Genomic DNA, 12,735 nt, shown 5'->3' with positions numbered 1-12,735 from the left:
TCAAGAACCTGATTGCTTTTTTATTCTGGCGTGAGACCCCAGGGGACTGGGTCTGGATCCACCAGGGAATTGGTGGGGAGAAAGGAGGGAAGGAGGAGAGAAAGGTTAATTTTCTCTCTGTGTTAGGATTACTGTCTCTCAGGGAGAGTCTGGGAGGGGGAAAGAGAAGGAGGGGGAAAGGTGAATTTTCCTCTCTATTTTAAGATTCAAGTGGTTTGAATGGCAGGAATCTTCCAGGGTAACCCAGGGAGGGGAAGCCTGGGAGAGGCAATGGTGAGGGAAAGGGTTTACTTTCCTTGTGTTAAGATCCAGAGGGACTGGGTCTTGGGGGTCCCCGGGCAAGGTCTTGGGGGGACCAGAGTGTACCTGGCACTGGAATTCCTGGTTGGTGGCAGCACTACAGGTTCTAAGCTGGTAATTAAGCTTAGAGGAATTCATGCTGGTACCCCATCTTTTGGACGCTAAGGTTCAGAGTGGGGGATTATACCATGACACCGACGAAGGAAAAAGTAATGATACTGTATAAAAGTTCAGCCTGATCAAAGGAGGGTCCAAGAAATGACCTGAACTGATGACCAGACAAGACCTGTGGCGGGATCTGAAGTACTTAAAAACCTGCCAGGGTTACCCCAGGGGCGGTGGTGAGCACTTTGCTGAGCTAGACCTCAGATACACTGTTTATTAGGTTCAGAGACATTTGCTCAGAAATGCTTTTGTTGTGAATAAACGGGACTTCACTTTCTGAGAGCTGCCAGGTCACTGCCTAACCCAGCCACGGCCCAGAAAAGAACAAGGCTGCAGATGCTGAACTGACCTCACCTCTGCTGAGCTGATCGTTGTGAATTGCAGCCCCGTCCCTGCTTTGGAGGGAGGGGATTGCAGAATCCAGCCCCAAAAAGAGTGACAGCTGAAGGCCTGACATCGAGGTGGGAGTCCCTCAAGGAGACATGAGGGGGAGAGGTGTAGCTAACTCAGGAGCCATGACAACTTCATCACTTCCTGGGCCTTATTCCTCACATCTGTAACATGTCCCGTCCTCTTTCGTAAAGTGCTTTGAGATCTAGGGATCCAGAGAGCTAGCTAAGGGCTAGGTGTTCGTAATGAGAGCAGTGCCTGATCCTGACTGGTGCTGAGAACCTCTCAGCCCTCTCTGGGTCACAAGGGGAGTAAATCACACCTAGACACCAGCGCACTTCACTTTCTTTATTTGCATCACAGATGTCCATAGTTGAGGCCATAATTCTCCTCCCAGGAAGTACTGTGTCTGGAGTGATGAAGAGTCCTTCACTGGGTCACGCCAGCCTTTCCGAACTCAGTGGTAGAACAGCAGCACTGCGGATTCAATCATCTCCTTGGATACGCTCCAGTGCTGATGGGTTCCATAGCCATTCCAGTCAAAGGCAGGGAAATCACCACACTGAATCGGGTTCCCTTCTGGGAAGAAGCCTCCTCCACCTATGCAGTGCTGTGGAGAGTACAGAGGAATTGCCAGACAGGAGCAGAGCAGGGGCCCATCTAGCCACTCTCCTGTCTCCAGGACAGTGCCAGATGCTTCAGAGGAAAGTGCAAAAACCCTGCTACAGCCAGTTGGCAAATAATCTGCCCGCAGAGAAAGTTACCTCCTGACCCCTCACAGTTAGAGGGCAGCAGATCCCTGAAGCATGAGGGTTTAAATCCCTTCCTAACTCTTGGGACTAGAGCCTCCATTGCCCCAACTCTTGTGCAGTCCCTTACCCCGGTGCAATGGGTCCCCAGATGCCAGCGTTTGCCACTCACTTTGCACTAGTGAGAACGCCTGCACAAGGGGCAGGGCTGGTTTAGGCCATTGGGTTTTGTTGTTATTATTTATTGTTTTCATTGCAGTACTGCTTCAGAGCCCCAGTCCTGGACAGACCCTATGGTGCTAGGTGCTGTACAGACACAGAACATAAATACGGCCAATGCCCCAAGGTGCTCACAATTTATCCTTTACCATAGCAGTTTGGGGGAGACCTGCACTGGGAAGATTGGCAGGGGCCAGAAAGCTTGATGCAGGAATCCCTGCGGGAGCTTCCCTGGCATGTGCTATGCAGGAGGCCAGACTGGAAGATCCATCATACTGGCCCTTCTGGCCTTTGCATCTGTGGATATGTGAAGGCACCCGAGAAGGGGCTGCTGGGGAAGGGCTGCATTGGTTCGTATCACACCCTAAAACAGAAATCAAGTCTTGAGCTGTGAAGGCAGCATGGCTGAGTGACTACTGCACTAGACTGGGACTCAGGCGATCTGGGTTTTATTTCAGGTTCTGCCTCTGTGCCTCAGTTTTCCCTTCTGTAAAATGGGGGTGATGATACTGACCTCCTCTGTGCAGCACTTTAAGATTTGATGAAAAAAGCCATACCAGAGCTAGGGATTATTATTACAAATGCTACCGCTAGGGCCCTACCAAATTCATGGTCCATTTTGGTCAATGTCCAGGTCATAGGATTTTAAAAATCGTAAATTTCTTGATGTTAGCTATTTAAATCTGAAATTTCATGATGTTGTAATTGTAGGTGTCCTGACCCAAAAGGAATGGGGGGGTTCATAAGGTAATTGTAGGGGGGGTTACGGAACGTCTCCCCTTACTTCTGTGCTGCTGCTGGCGGCAGCGCTGCCTTCATTGCTGGCCAGCTGGAGAGCGGCGGCTGCTGGCTGGGATCCCAGCTCTGAAGACAGAGCCACCGCCAGCAGCAGCACAGAAGTAAGGGTTGCATGGCATGTTATGTTATTGCCACGCTTACTTCTGCACTGCTGCTGGTGTGGCACTGCCTTCAGAGCTGGGCCCCTGGCCAACAGCCTCTGCCTTCCAGCTTCCCAGCTCTGCAGTCAGCACAGACTTAAAGGTGGAAGTGCCGTGACCCCCCTAAAATAACCTTGTGACCCCCTGAAACTCCCTTTTTGGGTCTGGACCCCCAATTTGAGAAATGCTGGTCTACCTCAGGAACTTTGCATAGTATAGGGTAAAAGCACAGAAAAGACCAGATTTCACAGTCCATGATGCATTTTTCATGGCCAGGAATTTGGTAGGGCCCTAGCTACAACTCAGAGTCCCATGGACCTCTCTGGGTCAGGAGCAGACCATGAGTAGGGTTGATTCACTCTCGGCTCCCTGTGGCAGATGCTTTGGCTGCAGGCCCCTTGCTAGCAGAAATTACACCTTGGAAGACTTCCCAGTGGTGCAAAGTGCCCACAGCAGCTTCTGACAACGGAGCTCCTGTGAGCTGTTCCCTCCCAGCAAGTCTCCCCAAAGGAGAGATTTAACATCCACCCCCTTGGCCTGTCCTGGTGGATGACTGCCTCCATGTGTACAGCTGTCCCTGCTGGCACAGGGGGCACAAACTGAACCTGCCCTGCGCCAGTGCTGAGATAAAAGCAGTTCTTGTGCAGCTGGCCACCTCTGACAGTGACACTGGGCAGCCCCAAGGCTGATCAGCTGGCCTTTGCTAACCCCCACCCTGGCCAGATACTCACATGCTCGGTGTTACAGCCGGTCACTTTCACCCCAGGACACAGAGCCATGGCCGCCTTCTCAGTATTAAACACACGGAACTGGATGTAGCCAGGAACAAATTCAGCTGGCGACAGAAAAGGAGAAGTCAGGACCATTGTTTGCCATGGAGAGGCGGAGAGAAGGAAGAGTGCGCCGATCTCAGCCCGTCCCCTTCAGTAAGTCCCTATGTGTGAACTGGGAATGACCGGGGACTATGGATCCAGAACTCCAGCCCCAGGGATGATCAGGAATTACCAGTCTCAGTTGTGCTGTTCACAGGTCTGTCACTTGCAGGGCATCTTTACATTCCTAAGAGCTGGTCTGTGTAGCATGTTCAAGTGAGGAACACACACCGTGCTCTCTCCTGGGGATTTTCCATTTGTTCTCTCGTTGCATCATTTTCTCTTTCTCTAAACCAGTGATACTCAGACTACAGCTGCCAGCCATAGGTGGCTCTTCAATGCGTCTCCTGCGGCTCTTTGCAGCACATGATATATTGATATTAAAACACTGTTTGATTTAATTATTAACCAGTCCAAGTTACTAACCAATCAGGATGCTTTTACTATGTTATTAACCAGTTAAGTTATCAACTGGCACTAAGTTATTAACTTATTTGCTGTGAGAATAATATAAAAAAATTTTGCCTGTCCTACTATTTAAATATGATTAGTACTATAGTAAATGAAACAATGAATTCCCACACCTGTGACTCTTTTGGGTAATGCTGATTGCTAATTTGACTCCGGAACCTCTGAGGTCTGAGTATCGCTGCTCTAAACAAAGATCATCCAGGCTGGAACAGGCCCAGGGCTTAAATTCGGATGGGGTTGTCCAAAGCAGAGCTCTGGTAAATATTTTCACACACCCCCTGGTGTTTTTATAGCATGTTGGGGGTGGGTACATGGGTGGTGGCGCTAGGAAATACTCCTGGGGGAATTCTGTGACACCGCGCGATGCAGAATTTTGCAGAAATTAATGGAGTTTTGTGCAGAATTCCCTCAGGAGTGAGAATTTAATCCCTGGGCAGGGCTGATCTGTGTCGGTGGAGAGGCAGAACCCTCACGCTCACTGCCGACTTACTTCGGCCGTTTGGAGAGTAATAGCTGGCGGTTTGCTGGGCATCACCGTAGTCGTAGATGATGGGCACGGCGGGGCCATTGTTGGTCTTGCAGATGCCGGCGCCGTATTTCACTGGGTATTTCTGGGAGACACAAACACAGCGAGAATCCAGTGTTAGTTTCTGTCCCTGAGTCAGGGCAGCTCCAGCTCAAACAATGCAGCGTTCACTGACAAATGCTCGATGGGTGATTTGTTCAATCAGTACTGCTGCCCACATGGGGCAGGGACTGTTTGGGGCAGGGACTGTTGTTCTATTTTGGGTCCGTGCAACACCTAGCACTGTGAGGCCCTTGTCATAAACAGATAGTTAAGGGTTAATGTTTCTTTTAACCTGTAAAGGGTTAACAAACAGAGAACCAAACACCTGACCAGAGCACCAATCAGGAAACAAGATACTTTCAAATCTCGGTGGAGGGAAGCCATTGTTTGTTTTTTTGGGGTTTGACTTTGTTCTCTCTGGGTCCTGGAAGGGACTAGACGTGCAACCAGTTTTCTTGCCAATCTCCCTGCTAGTCTCTTATAGTGAGTATTTTAGTAAGAAAGGCGGTTATAGTCTTTTGATTGTTTTCTGTATTTGCAAATGTGTAGTTTGCTGGAAGTATTTTAAATTGTATTTCTGCTGGAGGAGGCTTTTTCTCCAGTTTCTATAAGCTGATAGACCCTGTAACTTTTACCATCTAAATTGCAGAGATAACTTTTACCTTTTTTCTTTCTTTTTTTATTAAAAGTTTTGCTTTTAAGACCTGTCTGATTTTTCCCCTTGTTGAGGCTCAAGGGAATTGAGTCTGTACTTAACAGGGAAGGGGAAGGGAGGGGAGAAGGGAGAATCCCTTTGTTTTAAGATTCAAGGAGTTTGAATCACGGTAATCTTCCAGGGTAACCCAGGGAGGGGAGGTCTGGGAGAGGCAACGGTGAGAAAAGGGGTTTACTTTCCTTGTGTTAAGATCCAGGGGGTCTGGGTCTTGGGGGTCCCCAGGGAAGGTGTTGGGGGGACCAGAGTGTATCAGGCACTGGAATTCTTGATTGGTGGCAGCTTATCAAATCTAAGGTAATTAAGCTTAAAGGAATTCATGCTGGTACCCCAAACTTTGGACTCTAAGGTTCAGATTGGGGAAAGATACCATGACAGCCCTGGTCTCTGGGAGGTCTGCTACGGGCTGGCACAATGCGGGTGAGAATCAGCATGTGTTGAACCTCATTACCCACCACCCTGGCACTGAGGAAATACCCCTGGTAGGACGCCTGAATCCCAAAGCTGGGGCTCAAGAGTGAGTCGAGGGCCTGGTCTAGCACCAAATCATCTGTGTCCAATGGCCCCCCATCTCCAGGGTGTGAGGTGGGGTCAGTCTCCATAGCCCATTGAGCCTCTCTGCTGAGTCTGTCAGCACATCAGAGACAATGGGGGTTGCTGGTTTGGGACGTGAACACCAGCAGTTGCCTGAGCACGGCCAGTTCATCTCACACCAAGGTCACAGTCAGATTCCAATGGGCTGTGTCAAGGGGAAGGCTCCTTGTCCCATTATCGGCACCCCAGCATGGAGCGCTTTTAGAGCGTTGAGAATTTTCCCACCCCAGCTCCTCCATCTACACTGGGGCCAGCAGAGCTGCCCAGAACCTCCTGCACACCTCTCCAAAGCCCCCAGCCCAGTTCCATCACCTGGTAGAGTCTGAAGAGGTTCCCCCCCTCCTCGGACAGAAAGCCGGTCTCGGTGTGGTACCTCAGGATGGACCTGTTCTTCCATTCCTTCAGAGGCGTCTTGTTGGTTACGTGCCACAGGGACAGGTCCTGGGCTTGCAGATCATAATAACCAGGATTCTGAAAAGCAAGGACCCAGTTGAAACCTCTCAGCCACATCCCAGGTACTTACATCACCGGGGCATCTGGGCACATCACCAGCTGTGGTATATTTATTGTAACACCCACTCCACAAGACAGAGAAGCACAATCCCCATTGTACAGGGGAGAACTGAGGCACAGAGACTAGGTGACTTTCCCTAGATCACACAGGGGATCAGTGGCAGGGCAGGGAATGGAAGCCAGGGCAGCCTAGCCCTACACCAGTGCCTGCACCACTGGACCATCCCCCCATATAATCCCCATGCCCATGTGCATTCAACCACATTCTAACGCTCCTTCTTTCCCCAGCAGGTAGCTATTGGCCATGGAGAAGGGGACCCCACCTTGTAGTCGTCACTGGTGGAGCCCATCGCGGAGCCGAAGGTGTTGTAATTGGCCCAGTTGCCTTCTCCCTCTGGGTAGTTGACGTTGCTCCCCTGCTGGCTGGACCAGCGATCGCCATTGGTGCACTTGCCGTAGGCGTTGTTCTCGTGCACGCTGGCCACCAGGGTCCAGCCGCCCCCCTTGGTGGTCATGTCGCAGAAGGTCTGGTAGATCTCGCCATTCTCAGTGCGCAGGGTGTAAATCCCATCTGCAGGGGGCAGGATGGGAAGGGGGAAGCACCGAGCTAGTCAGTCAGGGCCGGGGAAAGGGGCAGGGCCCTTTCGGAGCCAGCCATTAAATGGGAAACACTCAGGTGAGGAGTTTCTAGTGCCCTGCAGCAGGGCACAAACCCGGAGTCACTGGAGCAGGACGTGCCCCTGCATCCGGGAGCAGATTCCCAGGGACACTAAAGCCCCATTGGCAGCAGGAAGTGAGTGCAAATTACAGGGACTCCCAGAGGACGGGGCGTGAGCCTTTCCACACACAAGCTGTAGTACTTTAATGATACCAGTGTAGTTACAGTGCTACGACTCCTTAGTGTGGACACAATTTATACTGGCTTAAAGGGGCTTTATACTGGGATAGCCATTCCCATAGGGGAGGGAAATAGGCTGTTCCTGTCTAAGGCACCGAGCTCCCAGTATAACTGTGTTCACACTGGGACTGGATTGGTATCAATATATGAGGAAAAACCATCCCCTGACCTGACACAGTGACATCAGGACAGACGCCATGTGCAGACCAGGCCTAAGTGTAACTGAGAATCAGGCCCGGGGGCAATTTGTGCTAAGGGAAGGCCCCGGGCCCACCTGTTGTGTGTGTTCCTGTGCTGTGTCCCTCTTTTGGGCCTGAGCCTGTGGTGCACAATGGGTGGAACAGAGACAGGCAAAGAATCTGCCACCCACTGGCTACACCCGGATTGTCAAAGGTGCTGAGCACCTGCCCTGGCCTGGATGTCACCTGGCACTGGAGGGGCTCAGCCCCAAGAGCAGTCTCTGGCCTCCCTGTCTGAGTCCTGCAGGCAGAGCCGGCTCCAGGCCCCAGTGCGCCAAGCGCGTGCTTGGGGTGGCATGCCGCGGGGGGTGCTCTGCCGGTTGCCGGGAGGGAGGCAGGCGGCTCCGATGGACCTCTCACAGGCGTGCCTGCAGAGGGTCCGCTGGTCCCGTGGCTCGAGTGGACCTCCCGCAGGCGTCCCTGAGGAGGGTCTGCTGGTCCCACGGCTCCAGTGGAGCATCCACAGGCACACCTGTGGGAGGTCCACCGGAGCCGCGGGACTCGCGAGAGGCAGAGCGCCCCCCCGGCGTGCCGCCGTGCTTGGGGCAGCGAAATGGCTAGAGCCAGCCCTGCCTGCAGGCCCTTCCTCCAGCTGAGACTCACGCCACGGTCCATTGGGGGTGGATTTTCAGAGGCACACACTGGGAGTTGGGCACCTCTGTGCCACTTGTGCCTCTGAAATTCTCTGCTGGGGGAGACCAGCCAGACCCTGATGAGGCAGCAGGAGCCCTGTACTGGGGTGATCATCCGCTCCTGCCCAGCAGGGCTTAAAACAGCTCTGGGAGAGGGCTGCGGCAAGGGAAAAGCTGGGCTGTTGGGAAGAGCAGCAGCAGCTGGGGCCACGCCCCAAACGGAGCACAGCTGGCCCTTATAAAAGGGCTGTGAGCCAGGGGCTGAAAGGGTCTCCTGCTAGCTGAGGAGGGAGATGGAGTGGAGCAGGGCTGAGGAAAGGCCAGAGGAGCTGGGGAGCTCCAGGCCAGCAACTCCTCAGGCTGCAGGGCCTTGTACAAGGCCCCTGGAGGTACTGGGTTGTAGGGAAAGGCAGCAGGTCAAATCCTCCCTTGCCTATGATGACTGGCTTATACACACTACAGTTGGCCCCAGTGAAAAGGGGCTGGATGGTGACTGGCAGTAGCTCATAGGCTGAGGCAAGGTGGGGATAGAGGGTGAGGGTTCCTCGCAGACGGGAGACCCAGATCTGTGGGGTATTCCCTGGAGGGGCAGCACCCCAGGGAAAAGGGCACCGAGGTCCTGGGAGGGACACAGAGGGCTGCGGGACTCCAGCCTGCAGAGGGCGCTCTGAGGGCTGGAGAGCTAATTCCCCAAGACGGCCAGCAGGAGGCGCTGCAGGGATGCGTCCTGCACTGTCCCAATGAGCCCCAATGAGCTTTTCTCTGCCAGCAGCTGCTGTGTGTGGCGGGGGCCTAAGCAGCAGGGCGCTGGCAGAGAGCTGAGTTCTCGTGTCGCTCTAGCAGAAGGGAGGACCCCGGTACTTGGCTTAGCGCACAACGCTCGCCCCAGTCAAAGGGCCCCTGCTCATCGTCAGTCCCAGCCCTGATGGAGTCAGCCCGTGGATGTATTCAGAATGAGCCAGTGTGACACTAAGAGCATCCCTAGGGCCAGGGGCTCCCTGGTTCCTCGCAGTGACGTTCAGCTGGCCTGAGCAGCTCCGTATACCCCACCTCCCTGTATTGAAAGGGTGTCAGGTAATGGGTCCCCTGGTCTCTCTATTATCCCTGGACCGACACGGCTATAGCTTCACGGCATTTAAACCGGATGTGAGGGCAGTTCATCAACAGACTTTCTCCAGACGAAGGAAAGGGGCCAACACCTCAAACCGGGTGTGGCCAAATTCAGTGGGTGACTCATCCACATGGGAGGCAGCAGGAACAGCCTGGCACCCATCCCAGCAGGGTGAAGATAGGCTGGCACCTACCCCAGCAGGAACAAGAATGCTGGCTGGATCCATTTCAAAGGGTTATTGGGCTATAGAGCGAGGGGAGTGAACCCCTAAATTTGCTTCACCGGTGGAGACAAGGAAGAGCAGAACCTGGGACTTTGTGGGGATCCTGATAAGAACTAACAAGCCACTGCTGGGAAAGGAAGTTTGGTCGGGTAACGCCTGGAACAAACCTTGTGAAGTTACGTCTTTGCCGTTAGACAGCGTAGTTTTAATTTTGTTTATTGGGAGCATTTTCTGGCTGGAGCCTGTCTACTGGAACTCACTTCAAGCTCCCTCGCTTTACTCAATAAACTGGTTTGACTGTTTCTCTAACCCGAGCCCGTGCTTTGGCTGAACGGAGGTGCTTGTTAGCTCCAGTCAAGATATCAAGCTGTTGTTCCTGGTCTGTGCAGTGCTAGGGGCTGTGTGCTGCAGGGAGCTCGGGGGCTGGAGTTCACGGAGTTACTGGCTAGGTGAGGTTTAGGCTGGGAGGGCCCTGAGGAGTTTGCTGGCAAGACAGACAGGCTGGAGCAGGAGGGAGCTGTCAACTGCAGCACATCTCCTACCTGCTGGGGCTGGCAGGGCTGGCAGGGTGTCTCACAGCCAGCCCAGTAATGCGGTTCCCCACTGTGCCCACAGGCAGACAGGTGCCCCTGCTCCTGTCACAGAGACGCCCGGGTGCATCTGAACTGACTGGACCCAGCTGTGGCCATTACACTGGGTCTGGAGCAGGCAACCAACAGAGGCAAAGCAGTTTCTGCAGGTCCAGGGATGCTTCCTCCACACTCACCTCCAGCCCCGTCCCGAGTGGCTTTAATTTCCTTGCAGCTGCGGGGCAGACTCTGGTAGCTCTGGCCACTCTGGGAGCAGGACGTGTCTTCCCAGTTCTCCAGCAGGTCACGGATGGCGAGTTTCAGTTCAGCAGCACCCATGCTCTCGGCTGCACAGGGGGTGGCTTGGGGTTAGTTAGGAGTTTTCTCTGTTACTATGTATGGGGCCAGAACGGCTTCAGAGTCAAACATTTTATACTCTAGATTGTCAGCCATTAGGGGCTGTTCTGGGGTTGTACCGTGCCTGGAACCACAGGGAACTGGTCCAGGACCGGGGCACCTAGGCATGACTGTAACCTAGAGTAATACAAGTAATCCCGTTAGGCGCCCACCTCTGCAAACCTGGGCTCCAGGATACGGACAGAAGAAATTCACTGGAGCAGGTTCCTGTTGAGCTGGGGTGGAAGGAGGCTGCCTGCCAGTTGGGGTCATTATTGCCTCACTTGTGTAGCAGCAGAGCCTCCCCTATAGCAACCCGCCTAGCTCTCCCCCTGCATGTATCACAACCCTGGCCCCAGAGGCAGGGTCAGAGTTTGGGCAAATTAGTTCCCAGAAGAGGAAAACGAAACAGCCACTTACCGCAAGGGGTCGCCCTGGTCACTGAGATGAGGAGCAGCAGGAGAGCGAGTTGCTTCATTGTTGACTTTGCAGCAGGGAAAACAGTAAATCAGCTGGTTAATAGCCAGGTTGGGGCTAGTTAGTGTCACAGAGCACAGGAGGTGGGGAGGGGGGGTGGCTCTTCTCCAAACCTCCTGCTCCCAGCGCTGCCCTGGCTCTCTGCATAACCTGCCCGTGGCACTAACACCCTGCAGCCCTTGAGTTCAACGGGGTTTGCAGTGACATCCTGAGAGCAGTTCTCATCTTCAGATCCCACTGAGGGCTCAGTGATGGGCTTGTGCGGTGGGAAGCTGAGGTGAGCTGGGCTGGGAGGGGAACACCGGGGACCATGGTGCTGCACAGGGCGCTGGGAGGAATCCAAGTAGCATCATGTTCACAAAGCAAGGCCTCCCCCTGTACCCCTTCTGCTAACTGAGCCTCGCATCACTGCTGTAGGGTGGACAGGTCTCATTGTATCATTTTGCAGATGGGGAAACTGAGGCAGATAGTGCCTGACCTGAAGCCCATTGAAGTCAATGGAATGCCTCACACTGGCCCAGTCAGTGCTGGGATCAGGTCCAGGGAAGGGAAGCGAGGGGATCAGTACCCTAGTCCCATTTCAGACCTTTCTCTTGGAGTCTCTCTCCTTGCTTTGCAGCAGAACTGACACCAGCACATTTCACTCATGCCATGGAACCTGCCTGCACACAGCACAGCCACAGCTTTACAAGCCCAGCCAAAGGGCCCTGCAGCACAGCTACCAGGGCTAGCAGCAGGCAGAGGGGGTTTGTTAAGGCTCAGATTCAGGAGAGGTGGGTTCAATTCTCCCCCTGTCACTGACTCCTCAGGCAGGTGATAGGCTCTCTCTGGGCTCAGCTCCCCAGCTGTAAAACGGGTGAAAACCATCCCTACTTCACCAGGGTGCTCTGAGGATAAGTGCATTGAGGCTCATGTGTGCTGTGGTGCTGGGCAGCCGGATGGACCCATGCTGATGCTGTGTAATAATAATGCCTAGTGCTGTTCATGAGTGGATCTCAAAGCACTTTCCAGAGCAGCTCCGTAGCATTATCCTCATTTTACAGATGTAGAGAAACCAACAATTTCTAGGGCTTTTTAAAGCTACTATTTGTCGTGTTGACGTATCACAACTACTGCTACGTGACATCACGGAGTTATGTAATAAAGGAAGGATCAGGACTCACCTGGTCCCTAGTTCCAGTGTTGCTGAGGCGTCTAACTGCAGATTTCAGCATCAGAAGCTTCTAGCCAGAGAGGCAGAGTTATTCCTCTGATGCGCCAATTGCAGATCTAACCTTTTAAAGAGAGTGGAGTCACCCCATAAAAGCAAACGCAACTTACAAATACCAGAACTCTCCAGCCACGTATGCAGGGCTGGGCCGAGGTTTTCCCGCAGAAACATTAAACAAGGTCAAATCTAGTTCATGTTCCAGGTAACTGAATGTATTGCCCTTCAAAACAACTTCCCCCAGCCCAGCCAGGAAACTCCAGGTTGATGCAATAGCTCATGATAGACCTGACAGTACTGCATTATCGCTGATTATTTGCATGCTGGGACTGAGTGTTGATTCAGGTGGTGGAGCGGAACGGTCCTGATGAAGCCAAAGAAGGATGTCGGAGCTCTGTAGATCCTCCACTGCTATAATAACGAGGCAGGTTAAAGCAGGAACTTTGCTATTTAGGTTTCATTGAAACTGCGTCTCTGCCCTTTGTCACAGCT

The 12,735-nt window shown here is 53.2% G+C and overlaps 1 protein-coding gene across 2 annotated transcripts; it reads right to left on the bottom strand.

Moving 5' to 3' along the window:
- Positions 1-1,216: 1,216 nt before the first annotated feature.
- On the bottom strand, positions 1,217-12,430 carry LOC127037807 (intelectin-like protein). 2 transcript variants are annotated; one of them, XM_050929909.1, is made up of 8 exons: positions 12,200-12,430; positions 10,980-11,043; positions 10,361-10,525; positions 6,815-7,062; positions 6,291-6,449; positions 4,595-4,715; positions 3,493-3,596; positions 1,217-1,465 (listed from the first exon to the last, which is right to left on the bottom strand). In XM_050929909.1, the coding sequence occupies exons 1-8, from the start codon at positions 12,248-12,250 to the stop codon at positions 1,313-1,315; spliced, it is 1,065 nt and encodes a 354-aa protein (XP_050785866.1). In that variant the 5' UTR covers positions 12,251-12,430; the 3' UTR covers positions 1,217-1,312. The 2 variants fall into 2 exon arrangements, with proteins under 2 accessions (XP_050785866.1, XP_050785867.1); XM_050929910.1 differs by having other exon boundaries at positions 10,361-10,510.
- Positions 12,431-12,735: the final 305 nt, after the last annotated feature.

This window comes from Gopherus flavomarginatus, chromosome 20 (assembly GCF_025201925.1).
Source record: "Gopherus flavomarginatus isolate rGopFla2 chromosome 20, rGopFla2.mat.asm, whole genome shotgun sequence".
Classification (NCBI taxonomy): Eukaryota; Metazoa; Chordata; order Testudines; family Testudinidae; genus Gopherus; species Gopherus flavomarginatus.
Note: the sequence above shows the minus strand (reverse complement) of the source record. Positions and strands in the feature narration are given on the sequence as shown.